We start from the raw sequence: 27,522 nt of genomic DNA, 5'->3' as shown, positions 1-27,522 counted from the left end.
GGAAGTTACAATGTTAGTAACATTCAAAAAGACGACGGAGGATTATCGATTCTGAAGGTGTGACGTCGTTCTCATAGGCCAGTAAATGGTTTATTTATCTTGGTATTCCCAGGGACCCCCTCCGGAGTGCCGAACAGCACTATCCACTGCTGTATGTCAATCTTATCTACCAAATAATTGGAAAGAGTCGAGTTGGTATTTACAACGACAAACCATTGAACACAAATTATCTGTGCAATTAAAGATTCATGATTAAATTGACCCAAAACAGCTCGAAAACTTGAAATTGCTGAAATACGCCTGGGAAAGAGAGGAGACGACGAAGAAATGGGACAGAAACCGAAACGAATCGAGGTACAACCCTTATGGTTAAATGTGCTTAGGCTGCAAAGCGTAAGGTCTGCAACGAAAATAGTTGGAATTTTCCCAAGTCCCGCTGCGTGCGCGTCGCGGTTTATATTGAAGGATACGACAAATAAACGTAAAATTTGAATTTAGCACCGTGTCAACCGTTGTGCGATGAAGCGCGTTTGGGCGCGTTTGAGCGAATTTACGCCACGAACTGTTGTAAATGTATGGCAATATTCTAATGTTCTTAGTTCCCACTACAGTATAAACAGCTGCTCCTTATTTTATTTTTGTAATTGGTCTGCTGTACGACCGTATTGCCTCCTTTTCCTAGAAGGCTAATCCTCCTGCAGAGGGCCTTCCTCACGAATCAATACACCTTCTTCTTCTACTTCTTTTTCTCCTGTTTCTTCCGATTTTTCTTCAATTTCAGATAAACGAATGTGCGTTTGGAAAATTGGAAAATTTCGTCCGACTTGTCAACGTACGCTATGTGTGACCCTAGAAACCCTACATGAAAAGTTAGGCTAGCAATGGACGATTTCAATTTCTCGAGTCATATACATGTTTTTAGTTAAAAATGTTCTAGACTAAACCACTAGATACACAAAAAGGGATATTCAAAAGCCTTTCATTGGTTTTTGATTTTTCAGTAAGGCTATGGTAGTACATGGAAATATACCTATAAGGTTGTTTATTAGCGAGCAATATATTTATTTAACTGTAATATCAAATCAAAGACAGTTGAAGAACCAGAATATTGTTGCTGTTTTCTACATCGCAAAAATATATTCTTTCTCATTGTTTTCCATCAGTTGTCTTCTCAAAAGCACTAATCCGGAAGAAATTTCTCGAACTATTTTGTTCCTTGCTTCCGTCTCTCCAAGATTCTCAGCTGCTTCTTCGATTCTCGACAATTCGATTTCCAAGTCTTTCTTCTTCTCAAGTAGTTTCAAAAGTTCATAAATATCGGGATGTGTCTCAGGGCGTAGTACTAAAAGCTCAAATATATCACTTACAAAATCATTAAAATATGCCAGCGAGAACTCGTTATTGATGTCATTTCTCATTTTTCCGAAATCATTCAAATAAGAAACTCTAACAAAAAATAAGAGAATAACTCACATGAAAATATGGTTACAGTTGTCATTCGGTGTCTGGACAGTCACCAATTGATCAGTTAGAATGTTCTTATCAATTACAGTACCTGTACTCGATTGTACACTGTACACTCTCCCACTTTCGTGCCCCCCTTTCACCTTATTGCACTTTTATGATTCACCGTCTGGGTGAATCATCATCTATACTATTCTATCCTACTTTATATATTATTATAAGCTCCGCCTATGTTCTTGGTATAAAAGCCCAGGGGAGAGCGTCTATTCTATCTTCTTTAATAAATATATTAAAACCACAGCCAGTTGTGTTTATGGTGCATCGTGGGTCTCGGCCCCCTGTGTTTCTCAAGTCCCGCGTGGCAGGCGCTGGCTGTGGGCTTGACTAGTTCTATTATTCTGAAGCTGACGAACGATGGACTTGTCGAGGAAGATCACCCGAACTGTAGTTCCCGAAGAACTAACAGTCAGAAGGAAGGTGCAGCACCTGGCTCACTCAAACTTCACCTATCGCCATTACGCTGCTTGGACACCCGCAGATCCTCGAGTATTTTGGCACCAGTCTCAAAATCGACAACGGGACATTCGCTTGGACAAGCTAAACGATAGCGAATCCAGCACTCATCGAGCTTCACAAAAAGCTCAACCAGAAGACGGACCGTTCAACATGGACAATTGGACATCGAAAGGACGTCACCCAAGAAACGGAAATCACATTTCGTACCCCGAAGGACAGAGTGGAGTTGGGTCCAAACTCAGCTGTTTCTTCACTCATTCAGAAGATCCTGTCGTTCGCCTAATCGAACAACGAAGACAGACAACCAAGAAGATGAAACACAAGTTTCTCTTCATTCAGAACAACATCGACAACGCGACAGAGACATTGCTTTAGGACTACGCTTCGGACAATTCTCTGTTACCACAAGGTCAGAGATATCAAGGAGCCGCAACGCAACCCCTTCTGCTCGCCGGGAGCCTCTCTCTGCACAGAGAGACCTCCAGTTCAAGAATACCACGATGACAGACGAAAACAACCGGACATTATAGTCAACGTCGTCAAAATGGAAGGATGCAGCAACAAGATAATTCATATTTTGGTAATTGTATTTTTCTTTCTTTCCTTCTGAAGGCCGGGAGTGTACTCGATTGTACACTGTACACTCTCCCACTTTCGTGCCCCCCTTTCACCTTATTGCACTTTTATGATTCACCGTCTGGGTGAATCATCATCTATACTATTCTATCCTACTTTATATATTATTATAAGCTCCGCCTATGTTCTTGGTATAAAAGCCCAGGGGAGAGCGTCTATTCTATCTTCTTTAATAAATATATTAAAACCACAGCCAGTTGTGTTTAGTACCCTCCTTCATTCTCAGGTATAGTCTTCGAAACATATGTTCCTCACAGTCAACCCAATACTTCAAGAACTCGTTGATATCAGAACTATCGAAGTTTGTAGTTTCCAGTGTAACTACTTTGGAGTTTCTGACAGTTTTCAAATCGTCTACAGTAACCCAACGAGCTTCTTTGTAGTTTATTGAAAAGTACTTCATAGCCTGAAATGTTCTAAAATAACACAAATCACACCCCAATTAAAACGAACCTTGGAATGTCTAAAATTCAATGAAATATCTGAAAATATACACATCTCCATGGAAACCGGGGCGCGATCCATTACAGCTGTCAACAACTCCTCACTCAAACTGCCTTCCCGAAATACAAGCATGTCACATTTTCCGGTCAACGCTTTATCGAAATAGTACCAAAAAGTGGGCATTTCCATATCATCAAAATGGAAAGCCCATTGAATGAAGGGGCTTGAATAAAGTGAACTGACGAGGTTGCACATTGCGAGGATTTCGTTTTTTGATATATATTCAATCGAAAATATGTTTTGATCTTCTTGATATCCTCTATAAAGAACTAGTATTAAGAATTATTACGGTTATGACTAAAACAACTATTCCGATTTGGACTGTGAATTGAATAGTTTACCTGTTACACAGTTGCTTCATTTTGGTGACCTTTTCCAGTTGTCTCTCATTTTTCACCTTCTCAAAATTGACAGAGAGGTAATCCCGTTTGCCCATATCAAATTGAAGAAATGAATCATTCAATTGGTAATGAAATCCTCTGACTTTGTATTTTGATGATTTGAGAAAAAGTTCCATTTGATAAGAGCATATGGAGAGTTTCAGGCTAGAAAAGGGAAACATGGATTGGTTGGCACTTATAACATTCCCTTACATTTCATTCGAATTCATCATTCTTGTGATCAATCGTAATGGAACTAATGGGAGTTTCAGCAATGGAAATGGTGTGAATTTCAAATTGAATAATTTTGATAAAAATCTCTGAAATAAAGTAAACAAAATCAATTGAAAAGTGCACTTAAACTTACACAAATTGTGCATCGACAAGTCGGACTAACTTTCCCAGTTTTCCAAATACACATTGTTTGTCTGAAAATAGAAAAAAGATGTAGAGAGCGGGAAAAAAGAACGACAAGAATTATTGATTCTTGAGGTCTGTGCACACATCAGACTATTTACAACGTCATCTGTTCGTCATTTGTCCTACTGTAGTAGAGGATGGAGGGTCATCGGCCCCAACTCCAAGGGTGCAACGGTTTGAGGGTACAACGAAACGTCATGGCGTCCATCCTTTGATGAAAAATTGAAAAAAATGTTCACAGAAGAAAGTTGGATCACCCGGATCAAAAAAAGTTCCTGATTCTTCTCAAATTAGTAGTGACTTCTGGAAGAAGATAGATGGGAAACGTTTTATTATGATGCAGGTAGGTTTTTAAAAACAAGTTTCTTAAAATTTGTTTATGGTTTTTCATTTGTGATAGTATTTTGTAAAAATTTTGTTGCTTGTTATTGAATGAACATTTTGGAACAATTCGATGCACAAAGGGTATTCCATTTTCAGAATCGATTATCATGAGTTTTAGTTTCGAAAATATTGAATTTACCATTCTAAATATCTGCACCAGAGCTGTGCGGAATTCCTTCCTTCGACTTCCTTCTTCTTTCTTCCGTTGAAAATTTTTTGCCACTTCCGACTTCCGTGTAAAAAGTTTACAAAATTTTTGTAATTTTCGACAGATTTTCGGTGGAATTTTGGTGGCTTTTGATGGAATTTTGTATGAAAACAACGCCAAAATTCGTTTTCAAAGATGACTAGAAAAAATTTCCACAAATTTGTCATTTTCAAAATGATCTTCCGACTTCCGGGTTCGGAACCCAACTTCCCTTTTCCATACTTGTCACGGGCCGGGCCGGGCCGGGCCCGCTAAAAAAATCTTCGGGCCCGGCCCTGGCTGGCCCGGCCCGTCAAAACATTGAAATTTTTTTTTCGTTGTTTTCCCATTGTTTGGTCGTTTACTACTTTATGGCAAACATATTATTGATTAGTAATTATAAAAAGACAACAAGTGAAAACGGAAATTGACAGAATAATTAAACGAATCAGAACTAGATCAAATGACAACGAAAGAAACACGCACAAAAAAGATTAAAATAACAAATAAAACCAGTTATCATGGCAATAGTTCTGGGTATTTGTTAGTCAATTGAGTTCCCAGCACGACGTACTCAGCCTTCAAGTATGAGAGTCTAGTTCTTCGTTTGTCAAGAAGAAATGCAGCTTGGGAAAGTGCAGATTCACATACAGATTCCGAAGGAACAACTGACAGCACTTTGAGCGCGACATCGAAAAGGTGGGGGTACACGTTTCTCCGGGACTTCCAGTAGTCCTCGACGCTCTCATTGGAAAGCGCATCAACATGCTCGGACTCGTATCTGAATAAATATGCTCACAGGAAACTGTCTTGATGTCTCACCTTTCTAATTCACTTGTAGTTTCACCAGTACTCTCTGACACATCCGATACAAGTGATAGCAGTTTTGAAACACTACTGGAAGATTTAATTGGTTTCGGTGTAACTGGCAAGCGGATTTCCTGTGGCAACAGACTGAGAATGTAGCTTTTTGCCTGAAAAACATGTTGTTTCTAGTCCTGTTGTCGATCCCGTACCTTTTGACGTTCTGAACAGCTGAAACTCAACATCTTCTTTGTTTTTGGAGATATATAGACGGCGGCGAAATGAACACTATCGAATTCTTCGTAATAGTGCGGAAGTACAGCCAATCCTGATCTTGATAATGCGTCAACAGTCTCAGAACAGATCGAATCCAAATCATGGAGAGAAACATCATCGAATTTTCCAGATAACAATGAATTGAAGCGAGTTTCGAGCAGTTTATAAGTCGGAAGAACCAGATGGAGGGTTACTTCAGATTGCGTCTGAAATTCTATCGATTTGAGCATTTTGTATCATTTACTCACCTGGTAGAGTTGATTATAATCGAGAAGCGGCTCCATAACTAACAACGTAGATTTTGCAACTTTCAGCGACTCATTGAATAATTCATGATGTGCCGAACGTACTTTGGTTGGAAGCATGCCAATAACCAAAGAGATTTCATCAGACAAAATGATAATATCCTTCAAACATTTCAGTCCGTTCATCCAACGAGTTTCGATCGGCAATGCAGGAAGTCTCGAGAGATTTTGACAGGCGTTTACATTTCCACGGAGGCCACCGGAAATAATTTGAGCCAGCTTGAAAATTCTCGAAACTTTTTCCAATTGCTTTGAAACTGGAAGTAGTTCCAGGGAATGAGCATCGAGAGGAACCACCATATGTTGAGCCACCAAATTCAACGAATGGTTCACACAGCGAATATCTGAAAACGGCATTTCACAGTTGTATATTTTTTAGGAAAAATACATGATTCAAAAAATGCGGAAAATAGAAGTTTTTACCCGGAACCCCCTTTTTTTATGTGTCTGAAGTTAAAAACCAATCATTTATATCACATGAAAATACAAAAAATCAAGTAAAACGAACATAGAAGACGATGGCGACGACGAGGAGGAGAACGAGGAAGATGGCGGTGCAGCCGATCACCCCGTATCCGACAAACAATTCCTCCTCGCCTCCCACCGGTTGACGCTGAGCTCCCTCGATATCGATGGCTACATCTTCGACGCGTTGAGCTTGACGACGACGAGGCTTAAAATAAGAAAATTTTGAACTTCCAACACAAACTGACGATGAGAAATCAAGATTTTTATAAACAGAATAATAGAAAAGAAGAAAATTTACCTCTCCGTAGAAGGTGGGCGGAATGATGGCAACTTTTCTTGACATGGCTGGAGTCAGCTCTGAAAACTGTCCATGCAATAGATATGGTGAATTTTTGAAAAAAAAAAGTCGGAAAAACTGTTGAAAAACTGTTGAAAAAAGAAATCGTTCGGCAATAGAAAAGCGGTTGGTGATATGATTTTGCGCGCTAAAATATTGGGCGCGCCGCGGGTGGATCAAAAATTTTTAACGATAATTTTTTCTACCTTTCAGCTCACTGAAAATGTGCACAAATGTTTATTGAGATTGTCATTAATAATCATCAGTCATTAAAGAAAAAACAGTATATTTATAATTTATCTTCAATTGGGGTTTGCCAATACTAGAAAGTGAAAATAAATCCTTTCTCTTCCTTTTCATTTAACTGTTTTGTCAATTGTTCCAGCTCTGTAGAGATCTCTTCCTTCCGTTTGTCCCTACTATCCTCCAGGTTCTTCAATTCCATCTCCAAATCTTTTTTCTTCTCAAGTGATTCTAACATTCCGTATATTTCTGAATACTCATCCGACTTGAATGCCCAAAACTCGATTTTATTTTTTGCATTTATATCCAAGACACCGAGAGGAGATTCTAGGTTTTTGTGGTTTTTAGCTTTTCTGGAATGGGAACAATTATTTCGTTTCATAATAAATTATTAAATCCATCAACTTACACATAAACATGATAGCCTACATCACTGTAAAACTGGACAGCCATCAGTTGATCTAATATAACATCTCTATTGATTACTGTACTTTCCTTCATATTCAGTGACATTGATTCCATCATAAATTCATCACAGTCGACCCAATATTTCAAGAATTCATTGATATCAGAACAATCAAAGTTTGTAGTCCCCAGCATAACGGAGCCAGGAATTCTAACAGACTTCAAGTCGTCTACAGTAATCCATCTTGCTTCTCTGTACTCCATTGTAGAGAATTTCAGAGCCTGTAGGTAAATGAACGATGAGTTTTCGAAAATACTTGAAAATTTAAAGATGTCGGCCCGTTTTGCAACTATAGTTGCCACTGCTGGCCTAACTTTTCATGTAGGGTTTCTAGGCCGACGGTCGCAATCAAACGTTAGTTTAATTATAATTTCTACTTATTCCTTTCAATCTGCTATGAAGGACATTTGTCGACTGGATTTTTTAAAAGCAGTAACTGAATAATGTGTCCGAATTTCGTTTGTATAACCAACTCACCTTCGGATGTCTGAAATCCACCGGAATACCCGATTTTATATCTATCCCTATTGTCACAGGTATCTTATCCAGAATCTCCGTTAATAACTCCTTACTAAAACATCCTTGCATGAAAGTTATCATGTTCTCACATACTCTTGTTCTCAATACTTCATCCAGATACTTCATGAGAGTGTCTTTCTCAATTTGATCCAAATAAAATACCCATTCAAGCAACGAGTATGAAAACATTGAACTGATTCGATTGCACATTTCCATTATATCTTTCTCTGACATCGATTGAACCCAAAGGAAATCGTCGTTTTCGTTTAGAAACCTGTCACACAGATCTGTCATTCTGGTAATCCGTTTCTCATTATGCACAACGTTGAAATAAGTTGAGAGATTATTATTTGGAAGTATCATAGTGTCGGCTTGTAGGAATATGTCACTTAAGTGGAAGTATACATGATCGACTTTGTATTTGAAAAATTGAAGGAAGAGTTCCAATCGATAAGAGCACATAGCGAGTTTTATTCTGGAATAGAAGATATATGTACTGGTCTTATTACAATCTCTTACATTTCATTAGAATCCATCATTCTGGTAATCAATAGTAATGGAATTGTTGGAAGTTTCAACAATGGGAATGGCGTGAATTTCAGAGAAAACCATTTTGATAACATTCCCTAAAATAAAACATACTAAATAAATAAAATAAGTATATTAAACTCACACAAAGAGCACATTGACAAGTCGGACTAAATTTTCCAATTTTCCAAATGCACATTTCGTTTATCTGAAATCAATCATATTCATACTTGCAAAATATCGGCCCGGGCCGGGCCGGTAGAGAAAGTTGTCGGCCCGGCCCGGCCCGGTCGGCCCGGAGTCAAAAAATGAGCACAATTTTTTCACAAAGTTTTTCGAAATTTTCGTCAAAAATAGTCAAAAATCCTATGTAAACTTGAGTTTTTTATGTAAAAACATAGTCGAAAATTCGACTTTTTTGCGAAAAAATCAAAAAAATTTCAAAAAAATTCAAATTTTTGTACTGTGACCCGGGCCGACCGGGCCGGGCCGGGCCGGGCCGGGGTCACTGTGCACACACTGTCTCGTCTGGCGGCAGATTCAAATTAATTAACCTTTCGAATAGGCTTTTCTTTAGTTTTTAACGTTTTAACTTCCCTTTTTTGTTTTTATGTATCATTTATGTTTAATTATGTTCCACCGTCCCCTCCGTCTCATTTTGAATGTAAATAATTCTCAACTTTATCACCTAGAAAACCTAACAAAAGCCCATGAACAACATAACTATTTCTCTCTGGCTCCGCCCACTTTCATCATTATAAAATCTATTGTTCAAGGGATAACCTCCTTTATACACATTTAATGTTCGTAGTTCCCACTACAGTATGAACAGCTGCTCATCATTTTATTTTTGTAATTGGTCTGCTGTACGACCGTATTCCCTCTTTTTCCCAGAAGGATAATCATTCTGCAGAGGGCCTTCCTCATGAATCAATACACCATTTTCTTCTACTTTTTTTTCTCCTGTTCCTTCCAATATGATCATACTTGCAACGGGCCGGGCCGGGCCGATTTGAGAATTTTCACCGGCCCGGCCCGGCCCGGCCCGGTCGGCCCGGGTCACAGTACAAAAATTTGAATTTTTTTGAAATTTTTTTGATTTTTTCGCAAAAAAGTCGAATTTTCGACTATGTTTTTACATAAAAAACTCAAGTTTACATAGGATTTTTGACTATTTTTGACGAAAATTTCGAAAAACTTTGTGAAAAAATTGTGCTCATTTTTTGACTCCGGGCCGACCGGGCCGGGCCGGGCCGACAACTTTCTCTACCGGCCCGGCCCGGGCCGATATTTTGCAAGTATGAATATGATTGATTTCAGATAAACGAAATGTGCATTTGGAAAATTGGCCTACAATAAGCCTACATAATAAGCCTACAAGCCGACACTATGATACTTCCAAATAATAATCTCTCAACTTATTTCAACGTTGTGCATAATGAGAAACGGATTACCAGAATGACAGATCTGTGTGACAGGTTTCTAAACGAAAACGACGATTTCCTTTGGGTTCAATCGATGTCAGAGAAAGATATAATGGAAATGTGCAATCGAATCAGTTCAATGTTTTCATACTCGTTGCTTGAATGGGTATTTTATTTGGATCAAATTGAGAAAGACACTCTCATGAAGTATCTGGATGAAGTATTGAGAACAAGAGTATGTGAGAACATGATAACTTTCATGCAAGGATGTTTTAGTAAGGAGTTATTAACGGAGATTCTGGATAAGATACCTGTGACAATAGGGATAGATATAAAATCGGGTATTCCGGTGGATTTCAGACATCCGAAGGTGAGTTGGTTATACAAACGAAATTCGGACACATTATTCAGTTACTGCTTTTAAAAAATCCAGTCGACAAATGTCCTTCATAGCAGATTGAAAGGAATAAGTAGAAATTATAATTAAACTAACGTTTGATTGCGACCGTCGGCCTAGAAACCCTACATGAAAAGTTAGGCCAGCAGTGGCAACTATAGTTGCAAAACGGGCCGACATCTTTAAATTTTCAAGTATTTTCGAAAACTCATCGTTCATTTACCTACAGGCTCTGAAATTCTCTACAATGGAGTACAGAGAAGCAAGATGGATTACTGTAGACGACTTGAAGTCTGTTAGAATTCCTGGCTCCGTTATGCTGGGGACTACAAACTTTGATTGTTCTGATATCAATGAATTCTTGAAATATTGGGTCGACTGTGATGAATTTATGATGGAATCAATGTCACTGAATATGAAGGAAAGTACAGTAATCAATAGAGATGTTATATTAGATCAACTGATGGCTGTCCAGTTTTACAGTGATGTAGGCTATCATGTTTATGTGTAAGTTGATGGATTTAATAATTTATTATGAAACGAAATAATTGTTCCCATTCCAGAAAAGCTAAAAACCACAAAAACCTAGAATCTCCTCTCGGTGTCTTGGATATAAATGCAAAAAATAAAATCGAGTTTTGGGCATTCAAGTCGGATGAGTATTCAGAAATATACGGAATGTTAGAATCACTTGAGAAGAAAAAAGATTTGGAGATGGAATTGAAGAACCTGGAGGATAGTAGGGACAAACGGAAGGAAGAGATCTCTACAGAGCTGGAACAATTGACAAAACAGTTAAATGAAAAGGAAGAGAAAGGATTTATTTTCACTTTCTAGTATTGGCAAACCCCAATTGAAGATAAATTATAAATATACTGTTTTTTCTTTAATGACTGATGATTATTAATGACAATCTCAATAAACATTTGTGCACATTTTCAGTGAGCTGAAAGGTAGAAAAAATTATCGTTAAAAATTTTTGATCCACCCGCGGCGCGCCCAATATTTTAGCGCGCAAAATCATATCACCAACCGCTTTTCTATTGCCGAACGATTTCTTTTTTCAACAGTTTTTCAACAGTTTTTCCGACTTTTTTTTTTTCAAAAATTCACCATATCTATTGCATGGACAGTTTTCAGAGCTGACTCCAGCCATGTCAAGAAAAGTTGCCATCATTCCGCCCACCTTCTACGGAGAGGTAAATTTTCTTCTTTTCTATTATTCTGTTTATAAAAATCTTGACTAGCGTCCCCCGCCTCCCGGCGGGCTCCGCAGTACTCGGCTGCGCCTCGTGAGCGGTGCTTAGCAAGTTTCAAATTCAGAAATTAATTTGCTCGGCTTGAAAAAAAAAACGCTTTTCAGTTCAAAGCAAAGGCACTCGCAGTAAATCGACTGGTCCTATTTCTCCCATGTTCTGTCAAAAAATCCAGATCTTTAACAATCTATCCTCACACAATCTTTCAGAAAGTTCATACCGCGGGCCATCATTTTTCGATTGCTTCAGGTTCCGATTCACACGTTTTTGTAGAGAACAATTCATCGAATTCTTACAACCCTCAACTGTCTGCGGAGGTTCAGCCGATTTTTTGCGGAAGTTTTAGAAACATTCTGAAGATGCCTTGCATACATTTGGCAGAGATGCTGCAGAAAGTTGCCGAGTCGAATAGATTCACGGACCATTATGTACAGTAGCGAGCATAAGTGAGTATACCTCCATACTTTCAAATGTATCTCAGCTGAAACAAGTCCGTTTTGAAAAAACTTTTTTTTCAAAGGTAGCTGAAATATCCAGTAAAACTGACATAAGTTTTTTGTTCGAAGTGATCAGCTGATTTTTTTGATTATCGGCTTTTCCTGATCTTGCTTTGAAAATCCGGAAAAACTTTTTATTTTTGAACTGCACCCTATGATTTTTTGAGTTGAAAATGTTGAGTAACGTTCATATAAACAGAATACAATGTTAGAATGCTTCTGTGCTTCTTGATCACGGTGCTACAGCTCCAGAAGTCCAATGTGGTATGCCCGGCTAAATCGTCATAACTCATCGAAAAATAGTCTGAATTGGTAGAAAATTGCGGGAAAAGATGCGTATTACATTTATCAACATTGTTACAATTTTAAAAAATCATGATTCTGAAAAAAAAATTTTTGAACTTTTTTCACTCAAAAAACTTCGGCTTCCAACTTTTAACCAATTTTCCATGTTTTTTGATTATAAAACAGTGACAACTCGCATTTAGAAGTTGAATTATAAATGAAAAGCAAAACATAAACTTTATTTTAGTAAGTTACAGTTGTTTTATAATTAAAAAAACATGAAAAATTGGCAAAAAGTTGGAAGCCGAAGTTTTTTGAGTGAAAAAATTCAAAAAAATTTTCTCAGATTTATGATTTTCGATTGTAACAATGTTGATAAATGTAATACGCATCTTTTCCCGCAATTTTCTACCAATTTGGACTATTTTTCGATGAGTTATGACGATTTAGCCGATCATACCACATTGGACTTCTGGAGCTGTAGCACGATGTTCAAGATTCACAGAAGCATTCTAACATTGTATTTTGTATTTATGAACGTTGTTCAACATTTTCAACTCAAAAAATCATAGGGTGCAGTTCAAAAATAAAAAGTTTTTTCCGGATTTTCAAAGCAAGATCAGAAAAAATCGATAATCAAAAAACTCAGCCGATCACAATGAAAAAAAAATTTATGTAAATTTTACAGGATATTTCAGCTACCTTTGAAAAAAAAGTTTTTTCAAAACTGACTTGTTTCAGCTGAGATACATTTGAAAGTATGGAGGTATACTCACAAAATGAATTAAGAAATGAAAATAAATTAAAAAAGAAACCTGAGATTTAAAATTCAATTATCCATTACGTCACGTCATTATTCGTCATTTTTACATTTGCTCATTTTTTTCAGGTTATTTGAATGTAACTCGAAGCCATCAGATCTATTTCGAAATCTAATTTTTTAGCCATCTTTCCCATGCCAAGTTACATAACTGTACTAAATTTCAAAGCTCTCGGTTCAATACAGCACGAGATATCGAGAGGAAAGTGAAAAAATCGAGAAAAAAAGTTGAGCTCACACTTTTATGGCTGTAAATCTTATTTTGCCAGATATCCAAATAATTTTTACATGTCTCGATAGCCAGATGTTTAGAGATCTTGAGTCCAAAAGATCCCCCAGAAATATTCAAAGCTGGCGTTGTACGAAATAGAAAACGGCGGAAATCGGAAATTTCTCAAGCCATATTTTTGAGCGAAAAAAGTTGCACTCACTTTTTAGCTCATAACTTTCGCTCAATTGCTCTAATCCTAACCCCTGCCGGTCGCCACTGGCGCCCCAAGTTTTTGAATCACCCCAAAAAAGAAATTTTTGAAAAAGTTGAGAACAAAGAAAGTTATTAAGAAAAATGAGTGCGGACAAAATTATCGACAAAATTATCGACATTTTTTTAAGCTCCGCCCACTTCAAATCGGCAAGCTCATACTTACGTGATTTAAGAAGAGGGGCCGATTTCTCATCGTCAGTTTGTGTTGGAAGTTCAAAATTTTCTTATTTTAAGCCTCGTCGTCGTCAAGCTCAACGCGTCGAAGATGTAGCCATCGATATCGAGGTAGCTCAGCGTCAACCGGTGGGAGGCGAGGAGGAATTGTTTGTCGGATACGGGGTGATCGGCTGCACCGCCATCTTCCTCGTTCTCCTCCTCGTCGTCGCCATCGTCTTCTTGGTTCGTTTTACTTGATTTTTTGTATTTTCATGTGATATAAATGATTGGTTTTTAACTTCAGACACATAAAAAAAGGGGGTTCCGGGTAAAAACTTCTATTTTCCGCATTTTTTGAATCATGTATTTTTCCTAAAAAATATACAACTGTGAAATGCCGTTTTCAGATATTCGCTGTGTGAACCATTCGTTGAATTTGGTGGCTCAACATATGGTGGTTCCTCTCGATGCTCATTCCCTGGAACTACTTCCAGTTTCAAAGCAATTGGAAAAAGTTTCGAGAATTTTCAAGCTGGCTCAAATTATTTCCGGTGGCCTCCGTGGAAATGTAAACGCCTGTCAAAATCTCTCGAGACTTCCTGCATTGCCGATCGAAACTCGTTGGATGAACGGACTGAAATGTTTGAAGGATATTATCATTTTGTCTGATGAAATCTCTTTGGTTATTGGCATGCTTCCAACCAAAGTACGTTCGGCACATCATGAATTATTCAATGAGTCGCTGAAAGTTGCAAAATCTACGTTGTTAGTTATGGAGCCGCTTCTCGATTATAATCAACTCTACCAGGTGAGTAAATGATACAAAATGCTCAAATCGATAGAATTTCAGACGCAATCTGAAGTAACCCTCCATCTGGTTCTTCCGACTTATAAACTGCTCGAAACTCGCTTCAATTCATTGTTATCTGGAAAATTCGATGATGTTTCTCTCCATGATTTGGATTCGATCTGTTCTGAGACTGTTGACGCATTATCAAGATCAGGATTGGCTGTACTTCCGCACTATTACGAAGAATTCGATAGTGTTCATTTCGCCGCCGTCTATATATCTCCAAAAACAAAGAAGATGTTGAGTTTCAGCTGTTCAGAACGTCAAAAGGTACGGGATCGACAACAGGACTAGAAACAACATGTTTTTCAGGCAAAAAGCTACATTCTCAGTCTGTTGCTACAGGAAATCCGCTTGCCAGTTACACCGAAACCAATTAAATCTTCCAGTAGTGTTTCAAAACTGCTATCACTTGTATCGGATGTGTCAGAGAGTACTGGTGAAACTACAAGTGAATTAGAAAGGTGAGACATCAAGACAGTTTCCTGTGAGCATATTTATTCAGATACGAGTCCGAGCATGTTGATGCGCTTTCCAATGAGAGCGTCGAGGACTACTGGAAGTCCCGGAGAAACGTGTACCCCCACCTTTTCGATGTCGCGCTCAAAGTGCTGTCAGTTGTTCCTTCGGAATCTGTATGTGAATCTGCATTTTCCCAAGCTGCATTTCTTCTTGACAAACGAAGAACTAGACTCTCATACTTGAAGGCTGAGTACGTCGTGCTGGGAACTCAATTGACTAACAAATACCCAGAACTATTGCCATGATAACTGGTTTTATTTGTTATTTTAATCTTTTTTGTGCGTGTTTCTTTCGTTGTCATTTGATCTAGTTCTGATTCGTTTAATTATTCTGTCAATTTCCGTTTTCACTTGTTGTCTTTTTATAATTACTAATCAATAATATGTTTGCCATAAAGTAGTAAACGACCAAACAATGCGAAAACAACGAAAAAAAAATTTCAATGTTTTGACGGGCCGGGCCAGCCAGGGCCGGGCCCGAAGATTTTTTTAGCGGGCCCGGCCCGGCCCGGCCCGTGACAAGTATGGAAAAGGGAAGTTGGGTTCCGAACCCGGAAGTCGGAAGATCATTTTGAAAATGACAAATTTGTGGAAATTTTTTCTAGTCATCTTTGAAAACGAATTTTGGCGTTGTTTTCATACAAAATTCCATCAAAAGCCACCAAAATTCCACCGAAAATCTGTCGAAAATTACAAAAATTTTGTAAACTTTTTACACGGAAGTCGGAAGTGGCAAAAAATTTTCAACGGAAGAAAGAAGAAGGAAGTCGAAGGAAGGAATTCCGCACAGCTCTGGTGCAGATATTTAGAATGGTAAATTCAATATTTTCGAAACTAAAACTCATGATAATCGATTCTGAAAATGGAATACCCTTTGTGCATCGAATTGTTCCAAAATGTTCATTCAATAACAAGCAACAAAATTTTTACAAAATACTATCACAAATGAAAAACCATAAACAAATTTTAAGAAACTTGTTTTTAAAAACCTACCTGCATCATAATAAAACGTTTCCCATCTATCTTCTTCCAGAAGTCACTACTAATTTGAGAAGAATCAGGAACTTTTTTTGATCCGGGTGATCCAACTTTCTTCTGTGAACATTTTTTTCAATTTTTCATCAAAGGATGGACGCCATGACGTTTCGTTGTACCCTCAAACCGTTGCACCCTTGGAGTTGGGGCCGATGACCCTCCATCCTCTACTACAGTAGGACAAATGACGAACAGATGACGTTGTAAATAGTCTGATGTGTGCACAGACCTCAAGAATCAATAATTCTTGTCGTTCTTTTTTCCCGCTCTCTACATCTTTTTTCTATTTTCAGACAAACAATGTGTATTTGGAAAACTGGGAAAGTTAGTCCGACTTGTCGATGCACAATTTGTGTAAGTTTAAGTGCACTTTTCAATTGATTTTGTTTACTTTATTTCAGAGATTTTTATCAAAATTATTCAATTTGAAATTCACACCATTTCCATTGCTGAAACTCCCATTAGTTCCATTACGATTGATCACAAGAATGATGAATTCGAATGAAATGTAAGGGAATGTTATAAGTGCCAACCAATCCATGTTTCCCTTTTCTAGCCTGAAACTCTCCATATGCTCTTATCAAATGGAACTTTTTCTCAAATCATCAAAATACAAAGTCAGAGGATTTCATTACCAATTGAATGATTCATTTCTTCAATTTGATATGGGCAAACGGGATTACCTCTCTGTCAATTTTGAGAAGGTGAAAAATGAGAGACAACTGGAAAAGGTCACCAAAATGAAGCAACTGTGTAACAGGTAAACTATTCAATTCACAGTCCAAATCGGAATAGTTGTTTTAGTCATAACCGTAATAATTCTTAATACTAGTTCTTTATAGAGGATATCAAGAAGATCAAAACATATTTTCGATTGAATATATATCAAAAAACGAAATCCTCGCAATGTGCAACCTCGTCAGTTCACTTCATTCAAGCCCCTTCATTCAATGGGCTTTCCATTTTGATGATATGGAAATGCCCACTTTTTGGTACTATTTCGATAAAGCGTTGACCGGAAAATGTGACATGCTTGTATTTCGGGAAGGCAGTTTGAGTGAGGAGTTGTTGACAGCTGTAATGGATCGCGCCCCGGTTTCCATGGAGATGTGTATATTTTCAGATATTTCATTGAATTTTAGACATTCCAAGGTTCGTTTTAATTGGGGTGTGATTTGTGTTATTTTAGAACATTTCAGGCTATGAAGTACTTTTCAATAAACTACAAAGAAGCTCGTTGGGTTACTGTAGACGATTTGAAAACTGTCAGAAACTCCAAAGTAGTTACACTGGAAACTACAAACTTCGATAGTTCTGATATCAACGAGTTCTTGAAGTATTGGGTTGACTGTGAGGAACATATGTTTCGAAGACTATACCTGAGAATGAAGGAGGGTACTGTAATTGATAAGAACATTCTAACTGATCAATTGGTGACTGTCCAGACACCGAATGACAACTGTAACCATATTTTCATGTGAGTTATTCTCTTATTTTTTGTTAGAGTTTCTTATTTGAATGATTTCAGAAAAATGAGAAATGACATCAATAACGAGTTCTCGCTGGCATATTTTAATGATTTTGTAAGTGATATATTTGAGCTTTTAGTACTACGCCCTGAGACACATCCCGATATTAATGAACTTTTGAAACTACTTGAGAAGAAGAAAGACTTGGAAATCGAATTGTCGAGAATCGAAGAAGCAGCTGAGAATCTTGGAGAGACGGAAGCAAGGAACAAAATAGTTCGAGAAATTTCTTCCGGATTAGTGCTTTTGAGAAGACAACTGATGGAAAACAATGAGAAAGAATATATTTTTGCAATGTAGAAAACAGCAACAATATTCTGGTTCTTCAACTGTCTTTGATTTGATATTACAGTTAAATAAATATATTGCTCGCTAATAAACAACCTTATAGGTATATTTCCATGTACTACCATAGCCTTACTGAAAAATCAAAAACCAATTAAAGGCTTTTGAATATCCCTTTTTTTGTGTATCTAGTGGTTTAGTCTAGAACATTTTTAACTAAAAACATGTATATGACTCGAGAAATTGAAATCGTCCATTGCTAGCCTAACTTTTCATGTAGGGTTTCTAGGGTCACACATAGCGTACGTTGACAAGTCGGACGAAATTTTCCAATTTTCCAAACGCACATTCGTTTATCTGAAATTGAAGAAAAATCGGAAGAAACAGGAGAAAAAGAAGTAGAAGAAGAAGGTGTATTGATTCGTGAGGAAGGCCCTCTGCAGGAGGATTAGCCTTCTAGGAAAAGGAGGCAATACGGTCGTACAGCAGACCAATTACAAAAATAAAATAAGGAGCAGCTGTTTATACTGTAGTGGGAACTAAGAACATTAGAATATTGCCATACATTTACAACAGTTCGTGGCGTAAATTCGCTCAAACGCGCCCAAACGCGCTTCATCGCAAAACGGTTGACACGGTGCTAAATTCAAATTTTACGTTTATTTGTCGTATCCTTCAATATAAACCGCGACGCGCACGCAGCGGGACTTGGGAAAATTCCAACTATTTCCGTTGCAGACCTTACGCTTTGCAGCCTAAGCACATTTAACCATAAGGGTTGTACCTCGATTCGTTTCGGTTTCTGTCCCATTTCTTCGTCGTCTCCTCTCTTTCCCAGGCGTATTTCAGCAATTTCAAGTTTTCGAGCTGTTATGTGTCAATTTAATCATGAATCTTTAATTGCACACATAACTTGTGTTCAATGGTTTGTCGTTGTAAATACCAACTCGACTCTTTCCAATTATTTGGTAGATAAGATTGACATACAGCAGTGGATAGTGCTGTTCGGCACCCCGGAGGGGGTCCCTGGGAATACCAAGATAAATAAACCATTAATTGGCCTATGAGAACGACGTTACACCTTCAGAATCGATAATCCTCTTTCGTCTTTTTGAATGTTACTAATATTATAGTTTTCAGATTTCACGGTTTTCTAAAGATGTGCTTCTGGAAAATTGGCTCAACGGTTCCAAGTTATTCATGTCCTCTTTGTGTAAGTGATCTGATTAATCGATTAGTTTTTATCCTTGTTTACTCTTTCAGATCATAAACTCTTTAGTTTCCCCGCCAAAAAAGAAACCGCTTCCACTTCTGAGACTTCCAGCAATTCCATTGAGACTTATAACAAAAATGATGAATCCAGAGGAAATGTGAGTTCTAGAAAAATCTGGAAACTATCGAACTGAGTCTTATTTTTTGCAGACTAAACCTATCAATGTGCTCATATCGATTGGAACTCTTCCTGAGAGCATCCAGACATAAAATGAACTTTTTCTGTGTTCATATCAATGATCGACACATGACATTTTTATCGAAAGTTCCAGACTCTTTGAAATTGAGTTTTAAGATAGGAGTAGGGAATAAAGAAGTGAATTTGGTAAACAAGATGGGAATGTTGTGTGAGAGGTAATTCGGAGATTATTGAAATATCAAAAGTTATAGAAATTTTCTTTCAGTTTACAAGAAAAGAACGGTTCAATTCAATTCAATCAGGAATTTCCACCAGACGAAATGCTCGAAATCTACAGACGAATCATTTCACTGTACTCTCCTTCTCTTATCAAATGGATATTTTATTTTAAAACCCCGTCGATGGATAGTGTTTGCCGCTACTTGGTTGAAAATCTAACAGCTGTTAACAACTATGATAAGACAATTATTCATACGTTTGTTTTTCATAATGGCAGCTTGACTAGGGAGTTTTTGACGGAAGTGATGGATTTGATACCAGTGACGGCAAATTTGGCAGTGACAGCGGGCATACCGACGGATTTCAAACATTCCAAAGTGAGTTCGAAGGAAATATTCAGAGATTTTTAAAGCCACCTCAAAATGTAGTAGATAATTACTTTGAGGAGTTAGGACTCGTTTCTGAAAAACTGAAATAACTCCCGTAACTCAATGGCTCAATTTGATATTTACTGTAACCTCGCACTGCCGACTTTACCACGCTTTTAACTTTTTCGAATTCAGGCATTTAAATACAAAAAAATTCAATATAATGAAGGACGATGGGCAACTCTGGATGACTTAAAATCAGTGAAGAATGAATGTTTTGTCAATCTCAAATCTTCAAATTTTGATTGCAAAGACCTGAATGAATTCCTGAAACATTGGGTTGACTGTGATGAGGCAATACTGACAAGATTGACAATGAAACTGAAGGAAGGTACAGTAATTGATGAGACTGTGCTCACTGACCAGCTCACTATTCTACTGTATTATGTAAACGGTTTGCCGCATTTCTTTTTGTAAGTTTATCAATTGAGAGGAGGATGTCATGTGTAAGTTTTCAGAAAAATGAAGAAAATTTCAAACGAAAAACTAGTGGTCGGTCATCTTGATTTTGAGAAAGATAAAACTGTCGAGTTCAATGTGTGGCCAACAGATAAGTGGAGTGGAATATTTGAAATGCTTGAATTACTGGAAAAAGTGAAGGAGTTGGAGAAGGAATTGTTGAGAATAGACGAAGGAGATGAGCCAAATAGTAATGAAGAAATTGAAAAGAGAAACAGAAGAAGACGAGAGTTAGAGGAGGAGCTGAGACAAGTGAGAAGGCAGATTGATGAGATCAATGAATATGGTCTTATACTTCAATATCCAGTTTAAATGCGGCAGTCAGTTATGATGTTTTCATATTATAATGCGGCGAGTACATTTTCATACTTCCAGCGAATTTGTAATTGACAGAATAATCTTGTAGCTGAAGAAGATCAAATGGCCTCGTTTTTGAGCTATGAAGATCCAAAAAGAACTGCAAACCATGCAAACCTGTTTCAAGATCATTTCGAAAAAGTTAGATATGCTTGCTTTTGAACCCTCTCCGCACAAGTTCGTTAAGGCAATAATTTGACATTTTTCTAAACTTAACCTTGTTTTTCTGGAATACCATATCTCAAGGACAACAAGTAAATATATCTTTGAAATCTGCGTTTTCTGAGCTTTCCAACGTTATAGGTCATGACCCAAAACTCCAGACCATGGCCTTCCCTAGTAATTGAAATTTCTAGAACTTTCTCACTGACCAAACCTTCGATTTCAGTTGGTTCTTGAAGAATGAAAGTGAACTTGGCGAAACGCATACATTATAATATGAAAATACCATACATTTTTTTGCAAAGGCGGGATTTGTTTCTCCTCCCGTTTTCATTCTCCTCTTCATTTCAATATTTTTCTAGTACACTTTTCATATTAATAAGGTGACTTTTCATGAGTACCCCGCACATTAATCCCCCTACAATTTACCCTCGAATAGAAATATTGGAAACGTTGTACCCTGTTGTATATTCTTGTACCTTGGAATTGTTGTACCTTTAAAATTGAATGCCTTACTTATTTGCAAAACCTCTACTTCATTCAAAATCGAGAGAAAAAAGCCTTATCAACAAATATTGATTCCAAATCAGATGAGGCTATCTATTGTCATTTATTTGAAAATTATAATTTTCGAATTAATGAATTTTATTGTTTGCGATTGGTTTCGGGAAATTATTTCACGAAAATCTGCTTTTAATGAATTCAAATATAAATGGCATGAGTACTTTTTCCAGAAACTCAATTAAAGTTTTGTTTGCGCCTTCAATACCGTAACCCACGTGGGCGCGAATTTCCCCGGCGATGTTTTTTCTCTCGCATTTCATCGAGAAGTTATGCAGTTAATCGTCGGCGGTGAGCTGTAAAAGTGCAGAAATAGAGGTAAATTTAGAAATTTTAAGATTAAAACTCAGGATAATAGATTCTGAAAAATGTTATAACATATAAATACACTTTTGAGAATCTAAAATGCGAATCGGAGTTGAGGGGAATTCGAAAATCTTTCTATTCCGCCATTTCAAAAACCGCAAGTTTCCCTTATTTTCAGCACTGGCTGGGCGCCCAATCCACGAATGCTAGAATATGAAGTACTGGCAACCGAATATGAACAACGCCCACATGTTCTCGGCACACAAAGATGAAGCGATTCGAGGATTGGCGTAAGTTTTTTTTTGTTTTCGATGCTAAATTCCCTAAATTGTCAGAATTTTGGTCGGAAACCAACCCTCATTAGAATGACAAAAAAAACTTAGAGCTAGAATCAGTCTGAAACACCTAAATTTCTGGTTTTGCAACGCAAAACATGGAAATTTATTCTGATTTTGACTATTTTTTACTTAAAAAACACTTAAAAGGGAACTCTTTAGGCTGAAACTCAAAAACTGAAGCTCAAAAAAAGCCATTTCTGGCACAAAGTTATAACACTGTCTTCTGAAATTGAGGGATACAAAAAAGCAAAAACAAAATCTCGAGAGAGAGAGAGTCGAACACCGGACTCTCCCACTGTCGCGCCCGCCCACTACCACTGAGCCGCCGAAGCCACGGGAAAGTAATGCCCGGAAGGGAGTGACAAGAGTGCGAAACCATGTGCTGCATGTTTCGAGCTCATGTTTTGAGCTCCAGAGCAGGAAGGGGCAAAAGACTTTGTTACCATCGTATTCAGAATGGTCGAAACTACCTATGAACCCATTTTGAGCCAATTCTCAAAAATTTTCTAAAAGGAGTTCCCTTGTCAGAATTTTTGTTTTTGCAACAAAAACCGCAAATTTAAACAGAAAATTGATAAAAACCTACATAGAAATCGTATAAATTCTGATTTAAATCATGTTTTTCAGTCAGATTTGCGATTTTTGTTTGAAAAACACTGAAATTTCAATTTTTCTAACGATCAAAAACACTAAATTTTTGTTTTTTTATTCGGAAAATGTTAGAAAACCCTTATTTTACTAAAAATACATCCATTTTTTCTGATTTCACTTTAAAACTGTCTGAAAATTATAGTTTTTGAACAAAAAGACACAAATAATCGGAAAATTTGCTCATTTTGCAAGCTGAATAAATGAAAAACAGAAATTTTGGCTGAAACTGTCTTGCAATACTTCAAATCTAATTGACACATTTCTTCCTAATAAATACCTGAAAATTTCTATTTCTGAAGCAAAAACTGTTCAAAAACGGCTTGTTCTTATAAGAAAATCCCTGTAAAAATATCAAATCCCCATCCACTTATTCTTTCAGATTCGCCCCAACCGACGTAAAATTCGCGACAGCGTCCGACGACGGAACCGCCCGTGTCTGGGATTTCGCGCGGTACTCAGAAGAACGAGTGCTCAGAGGCCATGGAGCAGAAGTGAGATGTATCGATTGGCATCCGACGAAGGGATTACTGGTGACAGGATCACGTGACACTCAACAACCAGTGAAGATTTGGGATCCGAAGACTGGATCGTGTCTGGCGACTCTTCAGGAGCACAAGAGTAGTGTGATGGCGGTGGAGTTCAATAAAAACGGGAATTGGTTGTTGACGGGTGGAAGAGATCATTTGGTGAAATTGTACGATATTCGGATGATGAAGGAGGTGAAGACGTTCCGAGCGCACAAGAAAGAAGTCATTTGTGAGTTTGAGGAGGGACATCTGGACATGACAGACATACAGGCATCTGGAAGGCCGGGTAGAGAGACATTTGGACATCCAGATTTACTCACAGACAGATAGACAGACATCCGGAGTTTTGGTTGCACAGACAGATAGACAGTCTAGGAGTCAGGATTTCTTGAAATCAGTGGTGGGCGAGAGTGAAGATTGTCTTTGGTCGCCACGGGAAAATTTCTCTGCGTCTCTCGGCCGCCGCACGCTCTCTCGTCCCCCGCCTCCCCGCTCCAATTGTTGAAGGGAGAGGCGGCGGAAACGGAATTTCGCCGGTTTTGAATGAAATTTCGATCGGAAAAATGTAAAAAACTATTAGAAGAGAACATTATCTTTCGATTTATGTAAAATTTACAACTATTTTCATGGGAAATATTGTCAAAAAAAGACAAAAAACAAAAATTAATCGAAAAAATGGAGAAAATTCCCGATTTTGACAAATTTTTCGACTAAAAAGATTTTGGTTTTTTTGATATGTTCTCAGTTTTGGTGATGTCTAATGGAATACCAATCCCTGGATGATTCCGTTCGATGGGGGGTCATTCTGTGGAAACCCGATTTTGAGCTGAATTTATGGGAGGAATCATTAGGACGGTTTGATTTCGGAAGTGTTTCACTAAAAGCTTTATTTATTCGTCATATACTGTTGTCATAGACATTATCTAAGGGGAGAAAAAAGAATTTTCAAAAAATATTAGGTATGGACCGTTTTATGGTATACAAAAGCCACCACACTTTGAAGATTGATTCATTCGCTAATCTATTATATTTGGAGTTCACCAAAACTGAGAACATATAAAAAAAAACCAAAATCTTTTAGTCGAAAAATTTGTCAAAATCGGGCATTTTCTCCATTTTTTCGATTAATTTCTGTTTTTTGTCTTTTTTGAGAATATTTCCCATGAAAATAAGTAGTAGGATGGGATAATTTCACCCTCCCCTCCAGGAGGGAGAGGGTGAAGATGTGGGTGTCAGGTGTTGCGCGGAGGGTGGATGGTAGAAGGAAGGTGAGGGTGAGGGGAGGGAGAGGGTAGGTTCGATCTCGGGTGAAATCAAAAAAAAAAATTTCAAATTTTTTTCAAAGATTCAAAATTTTTCAAAGATTCAAAAATTTTTCAAAAGATTCAAATTCAAATTTCAAATTTTTCAAAGATTCAACATTTTTCCAATTTCAAAATTTTTTCAAAGATTCAAAATTTTTCAAAGATTCAAAATTTTTCAAAGATTCAAAATTTTTCAAAGATTCAAATTCAAATTTCAAATTTTTTCAAAGATTCAAAATTTTTCCAATTTCAAAATTTTTTCAAAGATTCAAAATTTTTCAAAGATTCAAAATTTTTCCAATTTCAAATTTTTTTCAAAGATTCAAAATTTTTCAAATTTCAAAATTTTTCAAAGATTCAAAATTTTTCAAATTACAAAAATTTCGAAGTTTCAAAAAATGTTCACACTTCTTCGCGCTAATTTTTTTATTTTTTCAAATTCTTTTCAAATTTTTTCAAACTTTCCCTGCCAATTTTTTTCGAATGTTTGTCAATTTGCTTTTTGACTAATCTGTTCCTTGATTGTGATATTTTTTCAATTGTCATCTGTTTTTTTTTCAAATAGTATTCCATCATTGTGTGTTAATTCTTTTTGAATTTTCCCACACAATGCTTAATTTTTAAATTTTCCCATCACAATTCTTACTCAACATCCAGAATTACCGCAAAAAAAAAAAATCTAATACACACAGAGTGACCCTTCTGGTGCTATTTACCTCATGTCGGCTCTTTTTCTTGGATATCCTTCTTACTACCACACAGCTGATTTATCCAATTGTCATAAACAACAGTTGGTATTTGCAGTCCAAGATTTGCACAAAGATATAGAGAGGATACCTCAAAGACTATGAGAAAGTTGCTTCAAAAAACATTCTCAGAATTCTTTTTCACAGAAAAAATTTCTTTGACTAAGAACTCGATTGTGCACAATTCATAATTTCAAGTGAAAATGTATGTTTTTGCTAGTTCAGGTCTGATTTTCTTTAAGGAACCACATTTTTAGAGTGCATGAGTATTCTACTAGGGATGACATTTATTCATTGTAGAGCTGTACATATACTGTGGTTTCCTATTTTCTAGATTGGTCTTGGGGCATGTTACATAGCCATGATTCGATTAGTGCGGATGAAAAAAAGTAGTGTCTGTTGCTCGCTCATAAAATCTTGGCGTGTATTGCATAACCATGATCAACCTAGTGCGACAGCCACACTGTATTACTCCAGAAGTAATACACTGATGAAAAGAGAGTGTCTGTTGTTCGCTCATAAAAACCTTGGTGTATGTTACATAATCATGATTAGACTTGAACATATGATCTATTGGAACTTGTTAATTTATTTTTGAATAATAAGTGACCACAGAGTTATTGTCAGAAAAAGAAAACAATTGAAAATTTGGTGGGAAACATAGATAATTGGGTTGGCTACGAATATGTAAAGCATAACATTGGAAGAAAATTATTGGATTTGACGACGTTTGATGCAAGCGAGTTCGTGTTGGAAGAATTTGATACGGCGTTGAGTGTTGAACAAGGCGCGACAAATTGTGCAGAGATTGATGACCAGACCGTTGTCTCCATTTCCCATATCAATACAGTCCAAAATACGACTTGCAGTGCGACATTTGGTACACATGTGAATGATAAGTGTAGATTCTCCAAATGCAAACTTCGGATCCAATTTGGCAGACTCTTCGGTTGGCAGCTCTACTCCCGTAGCTTTGCTTTCAAGATAATCCTGAAAATTAAGAAAAATTAGTGTATGGTATGAGGAATGTATGACTTACTTTACGAGCCTGAGCAGCGTCATGCAATGTTCCGCTCGTCGCATTGTCTCCAGATGACTGTCCCTCGACTTCTCCAGAATTTTGTGTTGAAGCTCGCTTAATTGGATTAGCTCCAGGATGTGACTCTTCAATTGAACGTTTCCATTTACCAGTGGTTCGTTGTTCGAATTTGTTGGGGTTTTTGAGTGGGGTTTTCGGCACATAGCTAGAGTTAGAAAGAGCTCCAGAAAAAGCGGCTGACATCGACGCCAACAAAATGAAAGAATGAGGTCTTGGAGAATCCAATGCTTCACTAAGGATTTACAAAAGGGACGGGGCCTAATTAGAAAAGGCTCTAAAAACTATCCTGCAAAATATATTGGAAAAAGAATCGAAGAAAGTATAATGCACTGAAACAACCCAAAGAAAAGACATTAACAATTACTAATGAGTCAAAGAATAACAATTTACTGGCGAGTCAAGCAATAATACAGACGATACATGTAATGTTTCTATCAGAAATGCATGGACCACACATTTTTGATTGTTTCATCAAAACCAATAAGAGACAACGTACTCAAAGAATCTTGTACTTAGCAGATTATCAGTCTGAGAACCCTATCATTGTGCTTTTCTGGCTCAAGTGAGCATCTTGAACGCTTGTTGAGCATTTCCATAAGATGAGGTTTGATTTTAGGTCGATTATCCCAGGAGTGGCATACCAATATACCATTCTGCACTTTTTCTTGTCAGCCCGTGGAAATCAAAATGATATGGATGCTTTTGATGTTCTTGATTCCATCTGACCACAGTTCTATAGATCTCCTCATCAAGAAACTGTCTGAATCTGCTTGTCGCATCGATCTTCATGGTCTGAAAAAACATATGAAATATAAATTATTCGAAAAAACAACTTGATATTCTTATGAGAATAATAAGTTTTCGGTTTGTTTTCGATATCTGCGAAAAACTCACACTTACAAAAATACAGAAACTTCTATCATAGAACATTAGGAATAAACCTTTTCTGCACCTCTCAAGGTTTAAAGTACTCACCCA

The 27,522-nt window shown here is 37.2% G+C and overlaps 10 protein-coding genes across 10 annotated transcripts; 5 read left to right on the top strand and 5 right to left on the bottom strand.

The window, feature by feature from the left end:
• Positions 1 to 1,121: 1,121 nt before the first annotated feature.
• On the bottom strand, positions 1,122 to 3,921 carry GCK72_004696 (uncharacterized protein; the record flags this gene model as incomplete). The annotated part of the gene is made up of 6 exons (XM_053724837.1): positions 1,122 to 1,342; positions 2,872 to 3,022; positions 3,070 to 3,379; positions 3,462 to 3,665; positions 3,714 to 3,820; positions 3,868 to 3,921. 6 exons carry the CDS (start codon positions 3,919 to 3,921, stop codon positions 1,122 to 1,124), a joined length of 1,047 nt encoding a protein of 348 aa, XP_053589031.1.
• A 1,089-nt stretch (positions 3,922 to 5,010) lies between these two features.
• On the bottom strand, positions 5,011 to 6,233 carry GCK72_004695 (uncharacterized protein; the record flags this gene model as incomplete). The annotated part of the gene is made up of 4 exons (XM_053724836.1): positions 5,011 to 5,272; positions 5,353 to 5,465; positions 5,508 to 5,777; positions 5,820 to 6,233. The coding sequence occupies 4 exons, from the start codon at positions 6,231 to 6,233 to the stop codon at positions 5,011 to 5,013; spliced, it is 1,059 nt and encodes a 352-aa protein (XP_053589030.1).
• Positions 6,234 to 6,369: 136 nt separating this feature from the next.
• GCK72_004694 (uncharacterized protein) lies at positions 6,370 to 6,687 on the bottom strand (the record flags this gene model as incomplete). The annotated part of the gene is made up of 2 exons (XM_003104275.2): positions 6,370 to 6,549; positions 6,643 to 6,687. 2 exons carry the CDS (start codon positions 6,685 to 6,687, stop codon positions 6,370 to 6,372), a joined length of 225 nt encoding a protein of 74 aa, XP_003104323.2.
• A 316-nt stretch (positions 6,688 to 7,003) lies between these two features.
• GCK72_004693 (uncharacterized protein) lies at positions 7,004 to 8,636 on the bottom strand (the record flags this gene model as incomplete). The annotated part of the gene is made up of 5 exons (XM_003104291.2): positions 7,004 to 7,277; positions 7,334 to 7,611; positions 7,868 to 8,384; positions 8,429 to 8,535; positions 8,583 to 8,636. The coding sequence occupies 5 exons, from the start codon at positions 8,634 to 8,636 to the stop codon at positions 7,004 to 7,006; spliced, it is 1,230 nt and encodes a 409-aa protein (XP_003104339.2).
• A 1,319-nt stretch (positions 8,637 to 9,955) lies between these two features.
• On the top strand, positions 9,956 to 11,095 carry GCK72_004692 (uncharacterized protein; the record flags this gene model as incomplete). The annotated part of the gene is made up of 3 exons (XM_053724835.1): positions 9,956 to 10,231; positions 10,488 to 10,765; positions 10,822 to 11,095. 3 exons carry the CDS (start codon positions 9,956 to 9,958, stop codon positions 11,093 to 11,095), a joined length of 828 nt encoding a protein of 275 aa, XP_053589029.1.
• Positions 11,096 to 14,150: 3,055 nt separating this feature from the next.
• GCK72_004691 (uncharacterized protein) lies at positions 14,151 to 15,373 on the top strand (the record flags this gene model as incomplete). Its single annotated transcript, XM_053724834.1, has 4 exons — positions 14,151 to 14,564; positions 14,607 to 14,876; positions 14,919 to 15,031; positions 15,112 to 15,373. The coding sequence occupies 4 exons, from the start codon at positions 14,151 to 14,153 to the stop codon at positions 15,371 to 15,373; spliced, it is 1,059 nt and encodes a 352-aa protein (XP_053589028.1).
• A 1,089-nt stretch (positions 15,374 to 16,462) lies between these two features.
• On the top strand, positions 16,463 to 17,991 carry GCK72_004690 (uncharacterized protein; the record flags this gene model as incomplete). Its single annotated transcript, XM_053724833.1, has 6 exons — positions 16,463 to 16,516; positions 16,564 to 16,670; positions 16,719 to 16,922; positions 17,005 to 17,314; positions 17,362 to 17,639; positions 17,691 to 17,991. 6 exons carry the CDS (start codon positions 16,463 to 16,465, stop codon positions 17,989 to 17,991), a joined length of 1,254 nt encoding a protein of 417 aa, XP_053589027.1.
• A 1,144-nt stretch (positions 17,992 to 19,135) lies between these two features.
• GCK72_004689 (uncharacterized protein) lies at positions 19,136 to 20,805 on the top strand (the record flags this gene model as incomplete). Its single annotated transcript, XM_003104227.2, has 6 exons — positions 19,136 to 19,189; positions 19,240 to 19,346; positions 19,399 to 19,602; positions 19,653 to 19,983; positions 20,170 to 20,447; positions 20,493 to 20,805. The coding sequence occupies 6 exons, from the start codon at positions 19,136 to 19,138 to the stop codon at positions 20,803 to 20,805; spliced, it is 1,287 nt and encodes a 428-aa protein (XP_003104275.2).
• A 1,287-nt stretch (positions 20,806 to 22,092) lies between these two features.
• Positions 22,093 to 23,725, top strand: GCK72_004688 (uncharacterized protein; the record flags this gene model as incomplete). Its single annotated transcript, XM_053724832.1, has 2 exons — positions 22,093 to 22,169; positions 23,248 to 23,725. 2 exons carry the CDS (start codon positions 22,093 to 22,095, stop codon positions 23,723 to 23,725), a joined length of 555 nt encoding a protein of 184 aa, XP_053589026.1.
• A 2,431-nt stretch (positions 23,726 to 26,156) lies between these two features.
• GCK72_004687 (uncharacterized protein) lies at positions 26,157 to 26,727 on the bottom strand (the record flags this gene model as incomplete). The annotated part of the gene is made up of 2 exons (XM_053724831.1): positions 26,157 to 26,435; positions 26,485 to 26,727. The coding sequence occupies 2 exons, from the start codon at positions 26,725 to 26,727 to the stop codon at positions 26,157 to 26,159; spliced, it is 522 nt and encodes a 173-aa protein (XP_053589025.1).
• Between the last annotated feature and the right edge of the window lie 795 nt (positions 26,728 to 27,522).

This window comes from Caenorhabditis remanei, chromosome II (assembly GCF_010183535.1).
Source record: "Caenorhabditis remanei strain PX506 chromosome II, whole genome shotgun sequence".
Lineage (NCBI taxonomy): Eukaryota > Metazoa > Nematoda > Chromadorea > Rhabditida > Rhabditidae > Caenorhabditis > Caenorhabditis remanei.
Note: the sequence above shows the minus strand (reverse complement) of the source record. Positions and strands in the feature narration are given on the sequence as shown.